The sequence below is a fragment of the Natrix helvetica genome, assembly GCF_964273705.1.
Source record: "Natrix helvetica genome assembly, chromosome: 6".
Classification (NCBI taxonomy): Eukaryota; Metazoa; Chordata; class Lepidosauria; order Squamata; family Natricidae; genus Natrix; species Natrix helvetica.
This window is the reverse complement of record NC_138553.1, coordinates 34,171,622-34,191,713: the sequence shown is the minus strand read 5'-3', so window position 1 is coordinate 34,191,713 and position 20,092 is coordinate 34,171,622. Positions and strand designations below refer to the sequence as shown.

General features: G+C 41.4%; 1 protein-coding gene across 1 annotated transcript; it reads left to right on the top strand.

Moving 5' to 3' along the window:
• Positions 1 to 757: 757 nt before the first annotated feature.
• DDX47 (DEAD-box helicase 47) lies at positions 758 to 19,082 on the top strand. The gene is made up of 12 exons (XM_081958365.1): positions 758 to 1,021; positions 11,244 to 11,337; positions 11,738 to 11,926; positions 12,450 to 12,521; positions 13,315 to 13,433; positions 13,867 to 13,938; positions 14,044 to 14,160; positions 14,277 to 14,423; positions 14,681 to 14,818; positions 15,709 to 15,779; positions 16,464 to 16,593; positions 17,049 to 19,082. The coding sequence occupies exons 1-12, from the start codon at positions 956 to 958 to the stop codon at positions 17,187 to 17,189; spliced, it is 1,356 nt and encodes a 451-aa protein (XP_081814491.1). The 5' UTR covers positions 758 to 955; the 3' UTR covers positions 17,190 to 19,082.
• The last annotated feature ends 1,010 nt before the right edge of the window (positions 19,083 to 20,092 follow it).

Sequence of the window (20,092 nt, the reverse complement as noted above, 5' to 3'; positions counted from 1 at the left end):
ACCATTTTATAATTTTCTACATCTGTTCTGGAAACTTCAAGACAATTTAAACACTGCAGAAGCTTCCTTTACATGTATATAATTTCTAAAAATCATCAAAGTTTTCAGCTCAGAAGTTAGCTAGCAGTTTTGTTTCACTTCAGTTGACCAGACCTAATAAAGGGCTTTATTTAAAAGTTTGCTTCTCTGGATTTAGCTTTAGGATGCATTTACTTTTTCTTTTTTACTGTATTTTAAGACTCCATACCTTCCCCAAGATCTCTTGGCAGCGGTCTTTGGGATCAGTAGTGGTCTGTATTGTAACACTCAAGAGCTTCCCCTAGGACAGGGGTGTCCAAACTTGGGAACTTTAAGACTTGTGGACTTCAACTCCCAGAATTCCCCAGCCAGCCATGCTGGCTGGGGAATTCTGGGAGTTGAAGTCCACAAGTCTTAAAGTTCCCAAGTTTGGACACCCCTGCCCTAGGAGGTTTGGGCAAGGGGAAAGATATAATAAGAATTAGGCGCCTCTTTTTCTCTATCGAGAACCCCGACTCGGCTCCAGCGCAGCAGTAAAACTTTCGATGGACAGGAGACTTAAACAACGTTCTTTCCAAAGATGGGCAGCTCTCCTGTTTTACGGCAAGCCTAGAATTCTTACGTTCAGCAAAACTTGAATTTCCCCATAGATTTATGTGAGATTTTATTGCTGCGCTGGAGGCGAGTCGGGAAGAGACGCATGAACGTCAGAGACTAATCCAATAAGCCTTTCAACGGTTAGGTTGAAACGGCTCAATGTTTTATCTGCAAAGAGAATACATCCGTCTTTCCGGAACTGGGAGGCTTTGAGATGCTGATGCTGATGTCTTCCTCTCCCTCGCTCTCTATACGGGAGTGGGAGGGGCAAATGTGAGCATTTGGACTCCCAGTCCCAAGATGCTTCGCGCTCCCTTTGAGGTTAAAGGTGAAGAAGAACATGGCGACGAGCGTGGAGCACGGGGAAGAGACGGGAGAGATCGCCGCGGAAACGTTCAAACACCTGGTGAGTGGGGTTTCTCTTATTAACTTTACTATTTACCGTCTCTTCATCTCTCTCCCTCTTCTAGTGCCTGATGTTTCTTCTGTTTGCTTCTCCTTCATTTTAACTTTCTGTGAATGACTTGCTATCTAGTTTTCTAGTAGTCTGTTTTGCTGTTTTGTTTCCCCCCCCTATTTTTTCCCCTTAGCCTTCAAAGAAACAAACTCTATTATGGCAACACGCACACACGCACACAAAATCTCACAGCACCGCACCAGATCCATAAAAGCAGGGGTCTACCACACTAGGTGGGATCCAAGGTGCAGATTATGCAGAGAAGCCTCAGAGATAGTCCACCAATACACAGAGGCAGAGTGTGAGATGCAAGCAGGAGTAGCATATACCGAAAGGGCACCACCAGGCAGCTGGTGTTGTGTACAGGAACATCTGCACAATATATGGGCTAGAATAGAATTCTTTATTGGCCAAGTGTGATTGGACACATGAGGAATTTGTCTTTGCATGTTCTCAGTGTACATAAAAAGACAAGATACATTCATCCAAAATCATAAGGTACAGCGCTTAGTGATAGCCATAGGGTACAAATAAGTAATCAAATCATACTAGGAAACAATATAAATCGTAAAGATACAAGCAACAAAGTGACAGTCCTGCAGTCATAAGTGGGAGGAGATGAGTGATAGGAATGATGAGAAAACTAATAGTAATAGTAATGCAGCCTTAGTGACTGGTTTGACAGTGATGAGGGAATTATTTCTTTAGCAGAGTGATGGTGTTTGGGAGAAAACTGTTCTTGTGTCTAGTTGTCTTGGTGTGCAATGCTCTAGTCTATAGCATCGTTTTGAGGGTAGGAGTTGAAACAATCTATATCCAGGAACATCCCAAGTTCAGATATGAGATCACACAAGAAGGTGGTGGAGAAAAAGAGAGCTAAGATCCTGTGAGACTTCCGGATTCTGATGGTCAGGCAGGTACTAGCCAATCAACAAGACATCATGGTAGTAGACAAAGACAAGAAGATAGTTGTAATGATAAATGTAGTGGTACAAGTGACAGCAACATTAGGAAGAAGGCTTATGAGAAGCTGGAGTAGTTCCAAGGCCGGAAGGTGGAACTAGAGAGGATATGTAAAGTAAAGGCCAAAGTGATGCCAGTGGTGGTAGGAGCACTCGAGGCTGTGACTTCTAAGTCAGGACAGTGGTTACAACTGATCCCAGGAACAATATCATTGCTTTCTGTCCAAAACAGTGCAATGTTAGGAACAGCTAAGATACTATATGGAATGTTCAGACTTCCAGGCCTCTGGTAAAGAACCTGAGATTGAGGAAGATATACCACTCCTAGGGGTGAGAAGGGATTTTTACATGCCACCCTAATCATCTAACTCTGGGCCATATACAGAAATAAAAAGACAGGTCTTAGGGTAGGGCACAGCCTCATTTAATTTTTGTCTCCCGATCTTGGAGACTTAAGGACTTTGATTTTTTAAAATGTTCTTTAAACTTTTACAAAAGCTAGATATGGTGATTGTATAGGTGCCCATATTGACTTATGGAATAGAGAAACAAAACTAGTCATCCATATAGAATCGTGATGGCGAACCTATGGCACGCGTGCCACAAGTGGCACACGGAGCCATTTGTCAGGGCACGCGAGGCGCTGCCCTGTCAGCTGGCCAGCGCGCATGCGCGCGCTGGCCAGCTGAGTTCACTTTTTTAAAAGCTATTTTTCGCCTTCCCCAGGCTCCAAAGGCTTTATAGGAGCCTGGGGAGGGCAAAAAGAGCCCCCCCCGCCCCCCCGGAGGCTTCAGGGACCGTCCCTGAAGCCTTCGGAACGCTTAAAATGACCTCCGAGGTTGCTCGGAGGGTGGTTTTAAGTGCTCCGAAGGCTTCAGGGACCGTCCGAGGCTTCCCTGATGCCTTCGGAGCGCTTAAAACGACCCTCCGAGCAACCCGGAAGTCACTTCCGGTTTGCTCGGAGGGTGGTTTTAAGCGCTCCAAAGGCTTCAGGGAAGCCTCCGTACAGTCCCTGGAGCCTGGGGAGAGCAAAAAAAATGTAAAAATGGGGAGGGGGCGTTGTGTGCGCATGCGCACTGGGGGGGGGCGCGCGTTGCATTATGGGTGCGGCACGCCTGCACTCGACCCCCCCCCGCGCTCCCCCCACTTGTGGCACGTGAGCCAAAAAAGGTTCGCCATCACTGATATAGAATCATCATTAATTGACCTCTGACGCTATAGAACTCAGGTGTTTTCCTCTTTAACTTAAGTGCTCTAGTTGTAAACTAAATTAGAAGACACTACTATGCAGGGATATGATTCCATTTCAAAGCTGACTTGATAAGCTTTACTGAATGCATGAGACATGATCAAGACATATTATCATTTGCTCCAGAAATAACCTTATAAGAGCAAAATAGTTAAGAGAACGATGGTTATGCAGTTGCAGATGTCCTGAGAGAATTGGTAACATCTCTTTTTAGTCTGATTGTTCTGGTTTGGAAATAAATTCAGTCATAGTAGACTTGCTGGGATAGATAAAAGAATTAGAAGTGTTGATCTTTTGACTGCTTTTAATACCATTAATCATGGTATCTTACTGGAATTCCTTTTTGAGTTAAGGATTGTTTTGAGTTAAGGATTGTTATACTATTGTTAGTTGTAGGGATAGGCTTAGACTAATAAGTAGGTTGCTGTTCTCCTAGACCAGTGATGGCGAACCTTTTTTTCCCTCAGGTGCCAAAAGCATGCCCGCACGTGCCCACACCCATAATTTAATTACCCCCTGCGCTGTGCCCCCTGTGCATGATCACATTACCCCCCGCTGCCCCGGCCTCCCCCACCCCCGGAGGCCCTCCAGAGGCCAGAAACGACCCTTTACCTGACTTCTGGTGAGCCCGGTAGACCCGTTTTTCGCCCTCCCCAGGCTCCAGAGCTTTTCCTGGAGCCTGGGGAAGGTAAAAATGGGTTCCCCCCACTGGAGGCTGAAAACGCCCTCCCAGAGCCTCCATGCAAGCCCTGTACTTACCTGGCATTGCATGGAAACTCCTGGTAAGGAAGGGCAGCGTGAGTGGGGCAGCTGAAAATTAGCTGGCCAGCGCACACATGGGCACTGGAGTCGAGCTAGGGCAATGGCTCGCATGCCTGCTGATATGGCTCCGCGTGCCACCTGTGGCACGCATACCATAGGTTCGCCATCACTTTCCTAGACCCTGACAGTTGTCCTGTAGAGTGGCAGAGAGTGCTTTACTAGTACTTTCAAACACCTAGATCAGGGGTCCCCAAACTTGGCAACTTTAAGACTTGTGGACTTCAAATCCCAGAATTCTCTGGCTGGAGAATTTTGGGAGTTGACGTCCACAAGTCTTAAAGTTGCCAGGTTTGAAGCCCTCTGATCTAGATAAAGGCTGCCACCAATATTCTGGTGGTACTGAAGTCTGCTTCCTCATTACATTTCAGTTAGATGTGGCTGTGCACTAAACTGGTGTCTCTTTGTGAACCACATTAGAGATGTTGTGGAATGCATCAGGATGAGAAAGGGGAAAGGAAGTGGGCCAAAACAGAATGTGGAAAATCTAAAGTAAACATTTTTTTCTGTTGCGATCCTAAATCTAATCCCTACTACTGCCATTCTGAATTTTAGAACTCTTTAGAACCATTTAACCACTGAGTCCAATCTCCTGAATACTGCAGGAATCCAAATTAAATAATCTAAGATGGCTTTTTAATTTCTGTTTTAATACATACTGTGAAGATAAGTTACTGCTCCTCCAGGTAATTGGCTCCAGTGTCAAAATGTACTTGGTGTTAAGTCCCCCCCCTGAGATTCAGTTGGAATCTAACCTGAGTCCCTTGTTTCATATGGTCCATTTTGGAACAAAAGAGTCTATGTCACGTTCTTTTCAAGTACAGTATTTGAAAATTACTACCACAATTTCCCTCAGTATTCTCTCCTCAAGACTACGCTTCTCTCCTCATAATCCTGAGTTTTAACTTCCTTGTTTGAATATCTCTAAACCAGTGGTGGGCAACCTTTTTTTTCAACTGAGCCAAATCTTGCCAAAACCACGATTGAAATTTATTTTGAGAGCCACATTTTTAAAACCGAAAATACATAGGATGGTACACTGTTTTTAGTTTCAATAAGTTCTTATTGAGAATATTCTGCATGCAAGTATCCACATAGGTCGGGAGGATACAAATAACACAACTAATAAAACAAAAACTTTAGAACGATATTATTTATCGATAACGTTAAATTCCGTAAAATTTGCCTTACAATGTAGAGAAAATTACATCCTGACAATGACTGACAAAGTCACAACCACTAATGTGAACATTGGCCTTGCATTTCCTTGGATAGTTTGAGTAAGTCAGGTTTGTATGTTGTTGTTTTTAATTTCATCTCTCTCTCCCACTTTCTTTTTTTCTTTTTCTTTCTCTCTCTCTCTCTCTCTGGCTCTTTGTCTCTCTCTGTCTCCCTCCCTCTCTGTCTCCCTCTGTCATTTTCTCTGGGTGTCTATCTGTCTCTCTCTCCTCCTTCCCCCATCTCTGTCACTCTGTGTGTGTGTGTGTCTGTCTGTCTCTCACTCACTCTGTGTGTGTGTGTGTCTGTCTCTGTCTCTCCCTCTGTCTCTCTCCCCTCCCTTCCTCTCTCTCTGTCACTCTGTGTATGTGGGTGTGTCTGTCTCTCACTCATTCACTTAATCACTCACTCTGTGTGTCTCTCTCTCTCTGTCTGTCTATCTTTCTCTCCCTCCCTCCCCCTCTGTGTGTGTGTGTGTGTGTGTGTGTGTGTGTGTCTGTCAGTCTCTCTCTGATTCCCTCCCTCACTCCCTCTCTCTGTTTCTCTGTCTGTCTGTCTGTCTGTCTCACTCACACACACACACACACACACACACACACACACACACTGTGGTCACCTTGTTGAGTGTTCCAATCACATTTGAAACACTCAACAACTGGCCTGCATTTATGGTATTTAGAATGCTGCAAAATACCATAAATGCAGGCCAGTTGTTGAGTGTTTCAAATGTGATTGGAACACTCAACATGGTGACCACAGTGTGTGTGTGTGTGTGTGTGAGTGAGACAGACAGACAGAGAGAGAGAGGAACAGAGAGAGGGAGTGAGAGAGGGAATCAGAGAGAGACTGACAGAGTCTGACAGAATCAGAGAGGTACTTTTAACTACCTGGCAGCGGCGTTTTGCCTTGGGGGGCTCCTCAGAACATCCCAAGACTTCGGAGGGAAGCTTACAGCAAAGCCCCTTTCCCAACTGGCCCTTCCTCCCTCGGAACGCTTCGGAGGAAAGCTTCTGCAAAAGCCCGGGCGAGTGACAACAAGTTCCCGCCGTTACGAAGTCTCGGAGGCTGTAATTTTCTGAGCTGTGCGCGCGCGTCTGTTTTCCACGTCGTGGAGCAGCAGCGAGGCTCTGCGAGGCGAGCGATGATTGCGGAGGCCGTCAACAGTCCCTCCTTGCGTTCCTCGTCTTCCCGGATGGCATCCGGAGTCATTGCCAGCCACGCAGAACCTTGCTGCTGCTCCACGCCGTGGAAAACAGGCGCGCGCGCACAGCTCAGAAAATTACAGCCTCGGAGACTTCGTAACGGCGGGGACTTGTTGTCACTCGCCCGGGCTTTTGCAGAAGCTTCCCTCCGAAGCCCGAGAGGAGGGAGGGGAGCGGGCGCCCGGCACACAGAAGAGCTGCATTAAAGGGTGTAAAGAGCCGCATGTGGCTCGTGAGCCGCAGCTTGCCGACCACTGCTCTAAACCTATTCTGTTTTATGAATACTTCAAAATTAGTCTCCAGAACTGGATTTATATTACTATTCAAGATGGGGTTTGGCCAAGGCAGAATACAGTCGAATGGTTATTCCCCACACATTAAAACTATGGCTTTATTGTATCTGCCTTTTTTGTAACCACATAATTCTGTTGGCTGATGTTCAATTTGTAAACTGATATTCCAAGACCAAGTATTCTCACTAAGAATCATAGTATCATGTATCACAACTATCACCAAGATTTCCCATCTTATTCTTGTGCCTGTGATCTTTGTTTCCTTCGAGAACGTTGCATTTCTTTTGTAAAATTTCATTCTCTTACTCTCTGCCAATATCTGTATTTTATCAAAATTGTATGCATTCTATTTCTGTCTTCCAGAGTATTAGCTATCCCATCCAATTTTGTGTAACTGGATCTATTAAACATTGTCTCTTCTTCATCCAAGTCATTAATGCAAATATTGACAGCTAGAGATTTTGAGACTGAATCTTATTGGTAGTCCAACCTTGTGTCCAGTTTGATGAGGAATCATTAATGGGAATGTTCTGTCTATAATTTTCAAAGACAGATATGTACTGATTTAATTGACATGCCATCTAACACTTAACTAGCTTGTAAGCTTGTTAATCAGCATGTCATGGCATACTTCGTCAAATGCTTTGTTGTAGTCAAGATTCATTATGTCTGCAATATTCCTACAATTTATTAAGGTTGATATAAAGACAGGCTGGCAAGTTTTCTTCTTTCCAAATCAATGCTAATAAATTACTCCATTATCTTAAAGGTGATTATAAATTGACCCTTTTATGATCTGCTCTAGATTCTTAGAAAATAATGTTACATTGATTCTAGTTTATGCCCATTTTTGAATATACTTACAGTCTTTGCTTACAGTCAACTAGCATTTTCCTGTCAACTAACATTGCATTTTTTACTTTAAATTTAGTCAAATATTTCTTGATCATGTATTTGTCTCAACCTTCAAAGTTATGTCATAATTTCCTGGCAAAACACAATACTTTGGAGATGACTAACCCAAAATTAAAGATTTTGAATAGCTCTGACTTTACTTTGTTATTTGTTAGTAATTTAATGTCTTCATTGAACAGCTGGTATTCTGATTCTTTTTCCTTTTATTTTGAATGTATCTATCTAAGACGTTTCTATTTTTCTTACTTAACTCTCCTTCTGAGAGTTAGTTTTCCTGACATGAGCTATATAATTCCAAATTACTTTTCTATATTCTTCTTTTGTGACCTGGACTTGATCCTTTTCCAATTTTCTAGATGTGCTTTTGTCTTTAGATATTTTCTAAATTTGTGTAATGACATTGGTTTCTGATGTTCTCCATTTTTCCTCCTCACAACTGTTTGCAAGTGTGTTTCCTTCTTTAAGAATTCACACTCATCTTGAAGTACCTTTTACCAGTTCTGTAAATAGACTGAAGGCAGAGGAGCAATTAATTTGGATTTTGGCAGGAGTAGATTTTTATTTTTTTTACAGATAGTTAAATGCACTATTTCTACTGCACATGTATCTTTTGAACAAATTCAGTTGCGATTTCCAGTCATGGAAGGCCACACTCCAGATCCTACTTGCCTTTCTGTACTAAGAATTTAAACGTTATTTATTTTTGTTATTTATTTCATATAGCCATAGCAATAGCACTTAGACTTATATACCGCTTCACAGTGCTTTACAGCCCTCTTTAAGTGGTTTACAGGGTTAGCATATTGCCCCCAACAATCTGGGTACTCATTTTACCAACCTCGGAAGGATGGAAGGCTGAGTCAACCTTGAGCCTGGTGAGATTCGATCTGCCAAATTGCATTAATTTATAGACACTAAAAGTTACAAACTATGCTATAACCTTTTTGATTTTTCAATGAGGGGTTTAAGATCCCATTTCATTAATATTGTCTCATTTTACATTACATCCAAGAATTCAGTTTAAACCTTCCTAATCAACCTGCATTTCAACCTCTGGGCCTTGTTGAGTAGGATCAGGTGACTAAGGGTTTTAGCACCTGCCCCCCTCCTTTCTGAAGACAGACCAGTGTAAAAGAGAAACATAATCACGGTATTTTAAGTAAAATAAAAGATGTAAAAGTGTTTACTTTTTAAAAAACGGATGCAGTGCTTGAGACAGATCACAAGATGGCAATACTTTGCTACATTTAATGTGTCTGGGCAAGATCTTAGAAGAGAGTCTGCTACTAGACCTTATATTTTAGTTCACAAGAAAAAAAATACAGAGAAATATACCTTCTAGATCCAGCCTGACAGGAAAAAATAGCTGATGATGGATGAACAGAATTTTCTCTTTTTCCCAGAAAACATAACCCCAAGATAAAAAGGCTTAACTAGCACCCTAGAGAGAGAGAGAGAAAGATAAAAAATAACACTCTTTTTCTCTGGGCTTGTTTACCAGTTCCCAGGAGACAAATAGATTCCTGATGCACAAGTCTCTTTTTGCCTTCATGGATTTTTTTGAGCTTCTGTCAGATTCCCACCTTCATCAGAGGAACATTTTTAGGTTTCTCCTTTTTCCAGTGCCAGTACTCCATTTCTCCCTTGTTCTCAAAGAATTGAAAGTATTTTTTCATTTGCTGAGAAAGAGGGGCTGGGAGAATTCTGATTCTGTATGAGATGGAAAACATGACTTTGACACTTGTCGATTTAGCTCTGTCTGACATGAGGACTGGAGTCTGGAAGATGTGACTATAATCTGGCTTTGGAGCAATCCCTTTTTGCAGTGTGTGGTTTTCTTCAGAATCTGATTCATCTACAAGGGCCTGAAAATATTTCTGAGTTCCATTGGGCCAAAGTAGTTTTACATTCTGGTTGTTATTCTTGTCCTGTGGGCTTGCTTCTTTTTTCCCCTCAACCATTTTTGTTATGGTTTTTTTTTTTTTTTGGAACTGATAAATCCTTGTGGTTTCTCATCTCGGAAGTGTGGCCATTTGTTCCTCTATCTCTTTGACATTTCTTCAATAGAGCTATTAAGCTCCCCTCGAGGTGGGCAGAAAACTTGTAGAGAGTGGTTCCCAGAGATAGGAATTTATTTTCTATGAGATTGCACTTCATCAGAAAGAATAAATATAGAAAAAGGTAAGGGTTCCCCTCACACATATGTGCTAGTCGTTCCTGACTCTAGGGGGCGCTGCTCATCTCCGTTTCAAAGCCGAAGAATCAACGGTGACCAAAGATGTCTCCATGGTCATGTGCCTGACATGACTAAACACCAAAGACGCATGGAATGCTGCTACCTTCCCACCAAGGGTGGTTCCTATTTTTCTACTTGTATTTTTACTTGCTTTCGAACTGCTGTGTTGGCAGAAGTTGGGATAAGTAACCGGAGCTCACTCTGTTATGCAGCGCTAGGGATTCAAACTGGCAAATTGCCAACCTTTCTGATTGACAAGCTCAACATCTTAGTCACTGAGTCACAGCGTCCCTCTTAATAAAATAAATATATAGTTTAGGGTATCGTTAAATCATTGCTGACACTGGAGGATCAAGTAGTTATGGCAGCTTTGGTTGGTATACCAACCACACATTTTTCTCAAGAGGGATATCTTAGCAATTCAATAATTTATTATCTAATACTTAAATAATATTTTATGATTATTAAACATAGTAGTGTGTTTAAAAATAATTACATAAGCTGCCAGCAAGCTTCTAAAACCAAAGTTTTACTTATGATCTTCTACTGAGTAGGATGGGATTGTCTTTGTAATTTCACCCTTGATCAGTTTCTTTCTTTGTTGGAGGAGGTCCTCCTGCATCTGCCTAGAACTGCAAAATGCAATTATGCTTGCCTGTTGATGAGCTTTCTCTGTGATAAAGACTTTACTCTCCTGGAATATTTTCTCTCCTGAAATTCATGAGCCACTGTGGCTCAGTGGTTAGAATGCAGTATGGCAGGCTTCTTTTGCTGAGTGCCAGCTGCCTGTAATTTGGCAGTTCGAATCTCACTAGGCTCAAGGTTGACTCAGCCTTCCATTCTTCCGAGGTAGGTAAAATGAGGACCCAGATTGTTGGGGGCACTGTGCTGACTCTATAAACCTCTTAGAGAGCACTGTGAAACGGTATAGAAGTCTTAAGTATTATTGCTATAAGATGTTACTTACATTAGAAAGCTGTTGAAGATCTATATCTTTATCCAAGCCTTCTCTGTATGAAGATTCGATAAATCATTTTTCCTTTCATTTATTACTATATGTTTTGCTTTATTTTATATTATATTTTGCATTGTACAAATCTGCTTTCAGATGCTTTTGTAAACATACATTAATAAAAATATAATTGTTCTTGTTTTAAAATTTCCAGTTTTCTGGAAATGGAGAGAGAGAGAGAAAAATGCTAGAGTTTGTATTCAGATCTGTGGCCTCTTGCTTATCGTAGATGTGCTTCTTCCTTCTTTTTTCTTTGAAATAACAGGGAGTGACAGATGTACTGTGTGAAGCATGCAGCCAGTTAGGATGGAAGACACCAACAAAGATCCAAATAGAAGCTGTTCCACTTGCACTCCAAGGTGAGTATGATTCTGGGACCTGCAATTTAAGGAAAAGGAACAAAGTCTGCAATACTGATAGATTTAATGTGTTATTCAGAACAATGTAATGAATGGGTCTGCATTTCCAACTCTGTGAACTAGGCTAAACAACAAGACATCTTTTATTTATTTATGGGACCTTTCCACATACCTCCATTGTTTAGTCTAACCCTAGATTAATGATAAATATAGTTTTTAAAGATTGTTAGCTGTTTGGGAGAAGAGCCAAATGCTTCACTAAGGGAAAAGAGAACCATCTTACTTCTGGTGCTCTCTTGTACATTTGCTCAACTAAAATTTTGGTTCTGTCAATCTATTGTTACTCCCCCCCCCCCCCCCCCATTGGCATTGAATGTGACTCTTCTTTTTTTCCTCATAGGTCGGGACATCATTGGCTTAGCCGAGACAGGATCTGGAAAAACGGGGGCCTTTGCTTTGCCCATCCTTCAGGCATTATTAGAAACTCCCCAGCGCTTCTTTGCTCTGGTACTTACACCCACCCGGGAGTTAGCCTTTCAGATCTCTGAACAGTTTGAGGCTCTTGGATCTTCCATTGGTGTCCAGAGTAGTAAGTACCCTGTTTTCCCAAAAATAAGACCTCCGTGGATAATAAGCCCTTCCCGAAAATATTGCAACACAGCAGCAACCATGAGGTGACCACTCTTGCTGCCTCCTGCACCTCAAAAATAATAAGATCTCCCTGAAAATAAGGCCAAGTGCTTATTTCGGGGGGAGGGGGTGTCAAAAGAAAATAAGACCCTGTCTTATTTTCGGGGGCTTCCAATGAATATAAAACATTGTGAAATTGAAGAGAATAAGTAGGTAAGTAAGCATCTTTACTAAATACACAGATTCATCTAGTTCTAAACTTTCTTTATCATATACATAAAATTTGCAACTATTGTTCCCGTTTACACACAAATCTCTCACAAATGTCTGTCTAACGTTCACTGCAAGTTATTTGGTTTTTCAGATGACAATATAGCAAATACATTACTTACAGAGACAAACTGTTGGGGTAGGGGTTGAATAGTGTTGTGATTGACTTGCTGAGGTGGTCATTATTTAATGGTTCCTTTCCTTTCCCTAAGCTGTCATTGTTGGAGGAATTGACATGATGTCCCAATCTTTGGCCCTAGCCAAGAAGCCCCATGTAATTATCGGTAAGGATCTACTCTACAATTTGATCTTTTGAAAACGGTGAGATACTAAATAAGGGTTAGGAGATACAATTGACTATCTGATGCACTCCCCATCTCTTGCCTTGCCACCTTAATGATCCTTGAGTCCAATTAACTAATTACTGGTTTTGTATTTTAAAACAATAACAATTGAGAAAACTTATCTGACACAGTGACTTATAATGTCCTTTTGGGTGCTGTGTTTGTTTGAATCTCTTAAATTTTAATTTCTCTAATTCATTATCTTTCGTTTTGACAAATTTCCTATGGACAATAGTAACTGATATATGCTGTGTGGATAGCATTTTCTCATCAAATTTAGCTTTAGAATGAATAGATTAGCCATCTTGCATCTACTCTTTCCTAGAGAGGAATTCATTGAAACCTATTAAGAGCAAGTCCTTGGGTTGCTGAGATTCAATAAGCCCATGTAATTTCAGGTCTATTTCGGACCTCAGCATATGCTTTGCAAACTTTTTGGCAGAGGGAAGCGATGGTCCTATTTTGCCTGTTAACCAAAAGAGCCACAGCAGACTAGAAACCGGGAGACAGCGAGTTCTAGTCTTCCATAATTAGCTATGAAAGGTAATGAGTAAACTTGCACCAGTCACTCTCTCTCAGCCCAACCAATCTTACAAAGTTGTTGTGAGGAAATAGGAGGAGGAAGCTATACTCTATATGTTCACCGCCTTGAGTTATTTGTAACAAATAATAAAGGTGAGATATGAATAAATGAATAAATAAATAAAGAACCCTTATAATACTCTTTTCTCAGCTACGCCCGGTCGTCTTATTGATCATCTTGAGAATACAAAGGGTTTCAATCTTAGAGCTCTGAAATTCCTAGTTATGGATGAAGCTGACCGGATCCTCAATATGGATTTTGAAACAGAGGTGAGGTGTGCCCATCTCTGCCATTTTAGAATGGTTTGTTGTATTGTTAAGCTGGTATTTTTCAGAAATATGGTTCCAAAATAACACATACATTCATGGGACAGGTCAGGCTTTCCTTCCTGATATTGAATGTATATCCTGTTTTCTCTTGGTCACTTAGAAGTAGCTGCTTGGGAAGTAGATTCATTAAGTTCCTTTAATATGGATATGACCCTCCCCAGTGCATCCTTGCTAAAATGAGCCCACATAAATTTGAACTGTTCCCATTAGAACCTTTTAGTTGCTAAACTCATCATTCCTTGCTGAAGAGTAGTGCAATGTCTTGGCTTAAATTCAAAGTTCTTGCTCTGTGGCTTCCATCAAGCGTACCTGGTATAGGTCTCCATGCATGCCCATTGACCAGTGTTCTATTCGTTTGCATTTCTCTTTACAGGTAGATAAGATCCTGAAAGTAATTCCCAGAGACAGGAAGACATTTCTGTTTTCTGCTACGATGACTAAAAAGGTATGAGGCAGCTTGACACTTTGCCTTTGCTTAGGATAGTGAGACAGAATTAGGAGATAGAGGAACAGTGGAATTATTGTCTGCAAATTTAATTTTAATTCTCAGGTGCAAAAACTCCAGCGTGCAGCCCTCAAAGACCCTGTGAAATGTGCAGTGTCATCAAAATATCAGACAGTTGAAAAACTTCAGCAATACTATATTTTTATTCCTTCCAAGTTCAAGGTAATTTGTTTTCCCTTTTTGTTTCGGACTTCCTTTACTGCTTGGCATCTTTTTAAACTTGCTCCCCTTTGCCTTTCGTATTTCCTGATTTAAGTCCTTTTTTCTGATGCTCTTAGGATAGTTATCTTGTGTACATTCTGAATGAACTTGCTGGCAACTCATTCATGATATTCTGCAGCACATGCAACAATACTCAGAGGACGGCACTCTTGCTTCGAAATTTGGGCTTTACTGCTATTCCCCTCCATGGACAGATGAGCCAGGTACAGGCTAATATGCTTGCAAGAAAATGTCTAGATTACTATATGAAGTAACAAATGTGTAATAAGAGCAAATCAGTATGTCTGCATCCTCAAATTTGTTTTCCTTTCAATAATTTTTTGCCCAATGGGATTGTGTGTGACACATTCAAACATTGTGATTAATAAATAATGCTTTCATCCCTTCCTTTTTGCCATGCGAAATGAAGTGAAAAAAAAAACCCATAAGTGAATGCTAATGTGCGCTTTTGTCCTTCTAGAATAAACGACTAGGATCACTGAACAAGTTCAAGGCTAAAGCACGGTCCATCTTGTTGGCTACTGATGTTGCAAGTAGAGGCCTTGACATCCCTCATGTTGATGTAGTGATAAACTTTGACATTCCTACCCATTCTAAGGTGAGTTGAAAAAGCTGTTAGCTGACATACGACTGACTCTGCTGCCTAGAATGTGCAAAAACGTCATTACAGATTTTGAAACTGAATTTGCCTATTTATTAAGAACTTTTTGTGAAGGCTTGTTGTGTGAAGTTTAGGAGACGTGGACCACACAGCAAGGCTTTTCTGTTGTGACCCCCAGAATATTGCTCTCACCAAGTTCTGTCGCTCTTTCTGTCTTAACATTTTGTAAGGTCATTGGAACAAGTCGGTTCTGCTGTGCCTTTAATTCTAATTGATTGATTAGCAACATTTGTCTTGGAGGTGGATTTCATATTGTTTTTCTTGTTTCTTTCCTTTATACACTGCTCAGAGTTTGTGAATTGGGGGAAATTACAAAAAAATCTATTAAAAAAACCTAGAAGAAATGGGCAACTCTTGGCCCTGTGTTCTTCCATGATTTCATATAGAGTTGTGAAGCACTGAGTAATATTAAAGCTCAGAAGGCTACAGGTGTGTCAGCAAGAGCTTGAATGAAAGAGTGAGAATTATAGATAAAATGAATTAGTAGTGTAGGTTTGAGGCAGTGATGGTGAGGTGATGGGACCACCATCACCTTTATTGGTGGTAGCAGCTCCAGAATGGACCTTTCCCGTTGGAATCTCAAATGAGAGCAGGGTCACATATGACTTTACATTTTACACTGCGAATTGTGCACACTGTATTGCTTTATAAGGAATTAACTTGGTTTTCCCCTTACCAGTTTTAGAAAGCTGAGCTGGCTTCCTTTATCTGGAAAACTGTGTTTTAATAATTGACATTTATGATGCAAAGGGTTTTTGGGGGGGACATTTATTTTAGTGGTTGTCCTATGACCACCATCTTGTTCTGTTACTTTGGATTCCTTTCAGGATTACATTCATCGAGTAGGGAGAACAGCTCGAGCTGGACGATCTGGTAAATCGATCACCTTTGTGTCACAGTAAGATATTATTTTGTGCTACTCCAGCTGTACCACTATCAGAATTTATGTATTCCAATGCAGTGATTTCCAGCTAGAGTCCATGGGGAATCCACAGATATTTCAAGGGTCCCACAACTTGCAGTAAACGTGTGTGTGTGTGTGTAAAGCATCCCACCCCTTGCACAATTGGAAGGAGATTTGAGAGAAAAACACTTGAGTTGGGCTAATTCCTCCCTCCTTCCAATGCTAGATTTCCCTGCGTCCCAGGATATATAACGTAAGCATAGCTTTTCTTAACATGATTAAGCTTCTGCATTACACCTGGCCTTAATTTATGTAGACTGCCCATAAATTGATGAGTGAAGCCCCTGCAGATTTTTACTGAGGGGTAAACTCGGATGAGCAGATAGCCTGCCTAGTATTTGCAGCAGAATCCTCCAGACAGGCCATAGTTTATGATATATTATTTGCTCTGTTATATAAGAACACTGATGTCTACAATGGTTTTGACTCAGAGGCCCACTTTGGAAATGTATTGTATTTTTGCTATATAGTGGAGAAAGTTCTGTTTTGTTAAAGATCGAAAGGAAAAATTAATAAAATGAATCAATGGCATAAAAATATTGGTGAGTTTGTGTTGCTTTTAACACTCAAGTAACTGACAGGCAATTAATTGGGCTGAGATTCTTTCTCCTCTTACAGGTATGATGTGGAACTCTTCCAGCGCATTGAGCACCTGATTGGCAAAAAGCTGCCAGCCTTTCCCACTCAAGAGGAAGAGGTCATGATGTTGACTGAGCGTGTGGCTGAAGCCCAGAGATTTGCTCGCATGGTAGGCTGCTTTAATGCTTGCTCTGGGTTTGTTTTATGCAGAAAATGTAGCTGTTTCACCCATGATTGTGAGAATAATATTAGCATTTATACAGCCACAGGAGTATATTGCTTTGGCAGTCAGATTCCAGACAAGGCTTCAAGAGCTGAGAGATTCTTTTATTCTTGCATGAAGAATTGTATTGTATGCCTTCACTATTCTGGTTCTTTTTTCCTTTCCAACATTAAAAACATCAACTCAGGAGCAATTCTAAGGGGTCTTTTGCTTTTGCTACCCTACCAACCTTTTCCTAATTAACTTCTATTAAATAACATGCCCAAAATGCTACCTAGGGGAGTATCTGAATGCAAAATCACATGCCAACAAGAATGGTTGTTTAATATTTTCAGCAGCTGTTTATCTTCTTCATTGTCTCAGTGATTGATTTCCTTAGAGGTCTCCTGTTTCCTTTGCAGGAATTGAGGCAACAAGGGGAAAAGAAGAAACGCTCTCGAGACGAGACAAATGATGATGATGACGATGATGCAGAAGGAGCGTTGGGAGTCAGGAAGAAAGTTACTGGTGGGAAAAAAAAGAAATGGAAAGTTCAGAAATAAATACCATGAGACTTCATTTTTCTATATTTTTATGCAGTTTGGAATCCTAGAATCATCAGTCCAACATCATTATCAGAATGACTTTCAATGACTCATGAAGAACATCTCAGCAAATTTAGCAGTCCACCCTCATGGATATAATCTAGAAATGATTTTCCTTGCAAACCGGGAACATCTCTTAACATTGGAAGAGTCTTATTAGTCTCTAACAGCAGTTGGGATTCCTCTGAAGAAAGCAGAAGAGAACAGATTCCATGGATTCTTTATGGACAGTGGAATTGGGAATATGGCAGAAGCTTTTCAGTCTGCTGCCACCCAAGTTGCAGTCAATTATTTTTGCAGCCCATATTTATTTAATAAGATAATTTGCAAAAACATGGGGTGGAGTGGGGAAAAAAAAGTAATGTATTCTAATGTTCAGTATGCATCAGCAAATAGCAGACTAATAAGATCCTTGAATATTAAAGTGAAGGACTTGATACGGAGGAGAAGAATTAAAAAAAATCTCTGCTAAAATTTGTGTTTGCTTATTTATATAATTGTGCTATGGCTGCAACTTCTCAGTTTCCTTCCTCAGTTTATCTGACATTTAGCCATATTAATTTGTCTTAGTCTCTTATGAATGCATCTGTGGACTCTGCAGTTTAGTAAAACTTTACTATAAAGGCCTGTCTGGTGGTTTTTCTATTGTGGGTCATTCCTGAGGCAATTCTGCTTGACAGCCAACACTAAGAGGCGCTCTTTTTTCACATCAGGTCTGTGCCAGTGAATTGTCTGATTGATTGCTCATAAAACAAAAATCCAAAGCCATGCCCAGGAATTCGAACGAGAGAGCACTGTTGCAAGTTTGTCATCGTTTTCTGTCTTACAGCTTCCACTGTTGGCTCATTTCTTGTGGGTGACTATTAAGAAGGAAACTTCACCCAAGCAGATCAGATACCTGATGGATGAGTTGGAATTTGAAGACATTCTTTTTAATTCCCCTGTTGACCACATAGTTTCAGCTCTTAGAACTGTGTTTTACCTGTGTTGTAGAGCAACCCAACGGGACAATCCAAAGATACAATGAACAACCAAAGCCAGGACTACAGTAACAGTTAGAACTTTATAAAACAGAAGGAGCAACAGATGTCCATAGGGGAGCTTTCATCCCAATCAGTCATGATAGATAGTGGCAGGAGGCACTTTGTCCTGACATGTTTATCAGCTGGCTTCTTTAACATCCAGGCTATTTATTTATTAAATTTGCCTCCCACCTTGCTACAAGATTTACAGTTCCAGGCTCCCCTTTCCATCTGGTTCAGGAAATGATGAAAATCATTATAAGGTTGGCATTTGCATATTCATATTGAGAAAAACTGGGTGGGAATGGGAGGCACTATACTTCCTGCTCCCAAGCTGCATGACATAAAATCCAATTGAAGGGAAAGGGAAGCTAGTTATGTGATCAAGGAGAGCTAAGAGTTAATTACATTGATAGCAGGAATGGAAAGACTATTTAAGTTGAAAAGGGGAGGCAAAGGGTTCTGAGTCTGACAGCCAGAAGGCAGCTGGACTTCCTTGGAAAAACAGCAGGAAGAGACTAGTACTAATAAAAAATATTCTGGCTCTGGTCAGCCTTGCAGAATAGTTTTCACAACATTCTGATATTTTCATTTACAATGCATTTTTGAGCCAGGACATTTTATAATAAGATTTTGAAATTTATTTTTTTACATTTTTGTTGCTATCATAAAGCTTATGAGAGAGGGAGAGGCCTGTATATAGCAAGGAATTTTATAAGTACCGTACATATGCCATTGCCTAATGGGCGCTACATTTTCAATGGCTAGGAATAAACAGCCATTCATAACTATAGAAGAAAATGGTCACAATAAAGCAAAATTTGCAGTAGAGGTGGCTTCTTATTTTATATGTGGGCTTGGTAGAGGCTGAGAGGACCCGTTATATGGACTCAGTGTGTGACTTTTTAAACTCGGGGATTATTAGAATTTAATCATAATTTGTATGGCAGACAAGGTCCTGGAGTAAAATGCAATATGGGCTTCGGTTCCGTTAGGCATGCGGTGGCTGAGGATGGCGCAGACGCTGAACAGGGAAGCATCGCAGGTCAGCACCAATGGCAGGGTCTGGCTGTATTGTACCAGAAAGGAGTCCGCCGACAGGAGTCGTTTTACCGTGGCAAATGCAGCAGCCTTGGCTCTGCCCCAGGACCAGTTCGCGTTCTTAGCCAGGAGACGGTGTAAGGCAGTGATGGCGAACCTATGGCACGCGTGCTACAAGTGGCATGCGGAGCCATTTGTCAGGGCACATGAGGTGCTGCCCTGTCAGCTGGCCAGCACGCATGCTCAGAGTTGGGTTGCTCAGAGGGTCGTTTTAAGTTTTCCGAAGGCTTCAGGGACTGTCTGGAAGCTTCCCTGATGCCTTCGGAGCACTTAAAACCACCCTCCGAGCAAACCAGAAGTGGCTTCCGGGTTGCTCGGATGGTCGTTTTGAGTGCTCCGAAGGACTCAGGGACCGTCCGGAGGCTTCCCTGACCCCTTCGGAGCACTTAAAACCACCCTCCGAGCAAACCAGAAGTGGCTTCCGGGTTGCTCGGATGGTCGTTTTGAGTGCTCCAAAGGCTTCAGGGACCGTCCGGAGGCGCGAGCCAAAAAAGGTTCGCCATCGCTGGTGTAAGGGCTCAGCAATGGTGGCTTTCTGTTTAAGAAAGATGCTGCAGAAATTAAGGAGCCCAAGGAACGCCTGCAGCTCGGTTTGATTGCGATGTGTGGGGGCGTCCTGAATTGCTTTAATTTTTTGTGTGGTCGGGTGAATCCCAGAGCCATTGATTAGGTACCCTAAGAATTCAACCCTTGGCATGTTAATTCAGCATTTCTCTTTTTTGAGACGGAGGCCTTTGT

What these genes read in the sequence shown, in the direction of transcription:
- DDX47 (XM_081958365.1), top strand. Translation starts at nt 956, where the DNA reads ATGGCGACGAGCGTGGAGCACGGGGAAGAGACGGGAGAGATCGCCGCG. An exon ending in CTGCTACGATGACTAAAAAG is followed by an intron (nt 13,939 to 14,043) that starts GTATGAGGCAGC and finishes TTTAATTCTCAG; the next exon opens with GTGCAAAAACTCCAGCGTGC. An exon ending in TCCATGGACAGATGAGCCAG is followed by an intron (nt 14,424 to 14,680) that starts GTACAGGCTAAT and finishes TTGTCCTTCTAG; the next exon opens with AATAAACGACTAGGATCACT.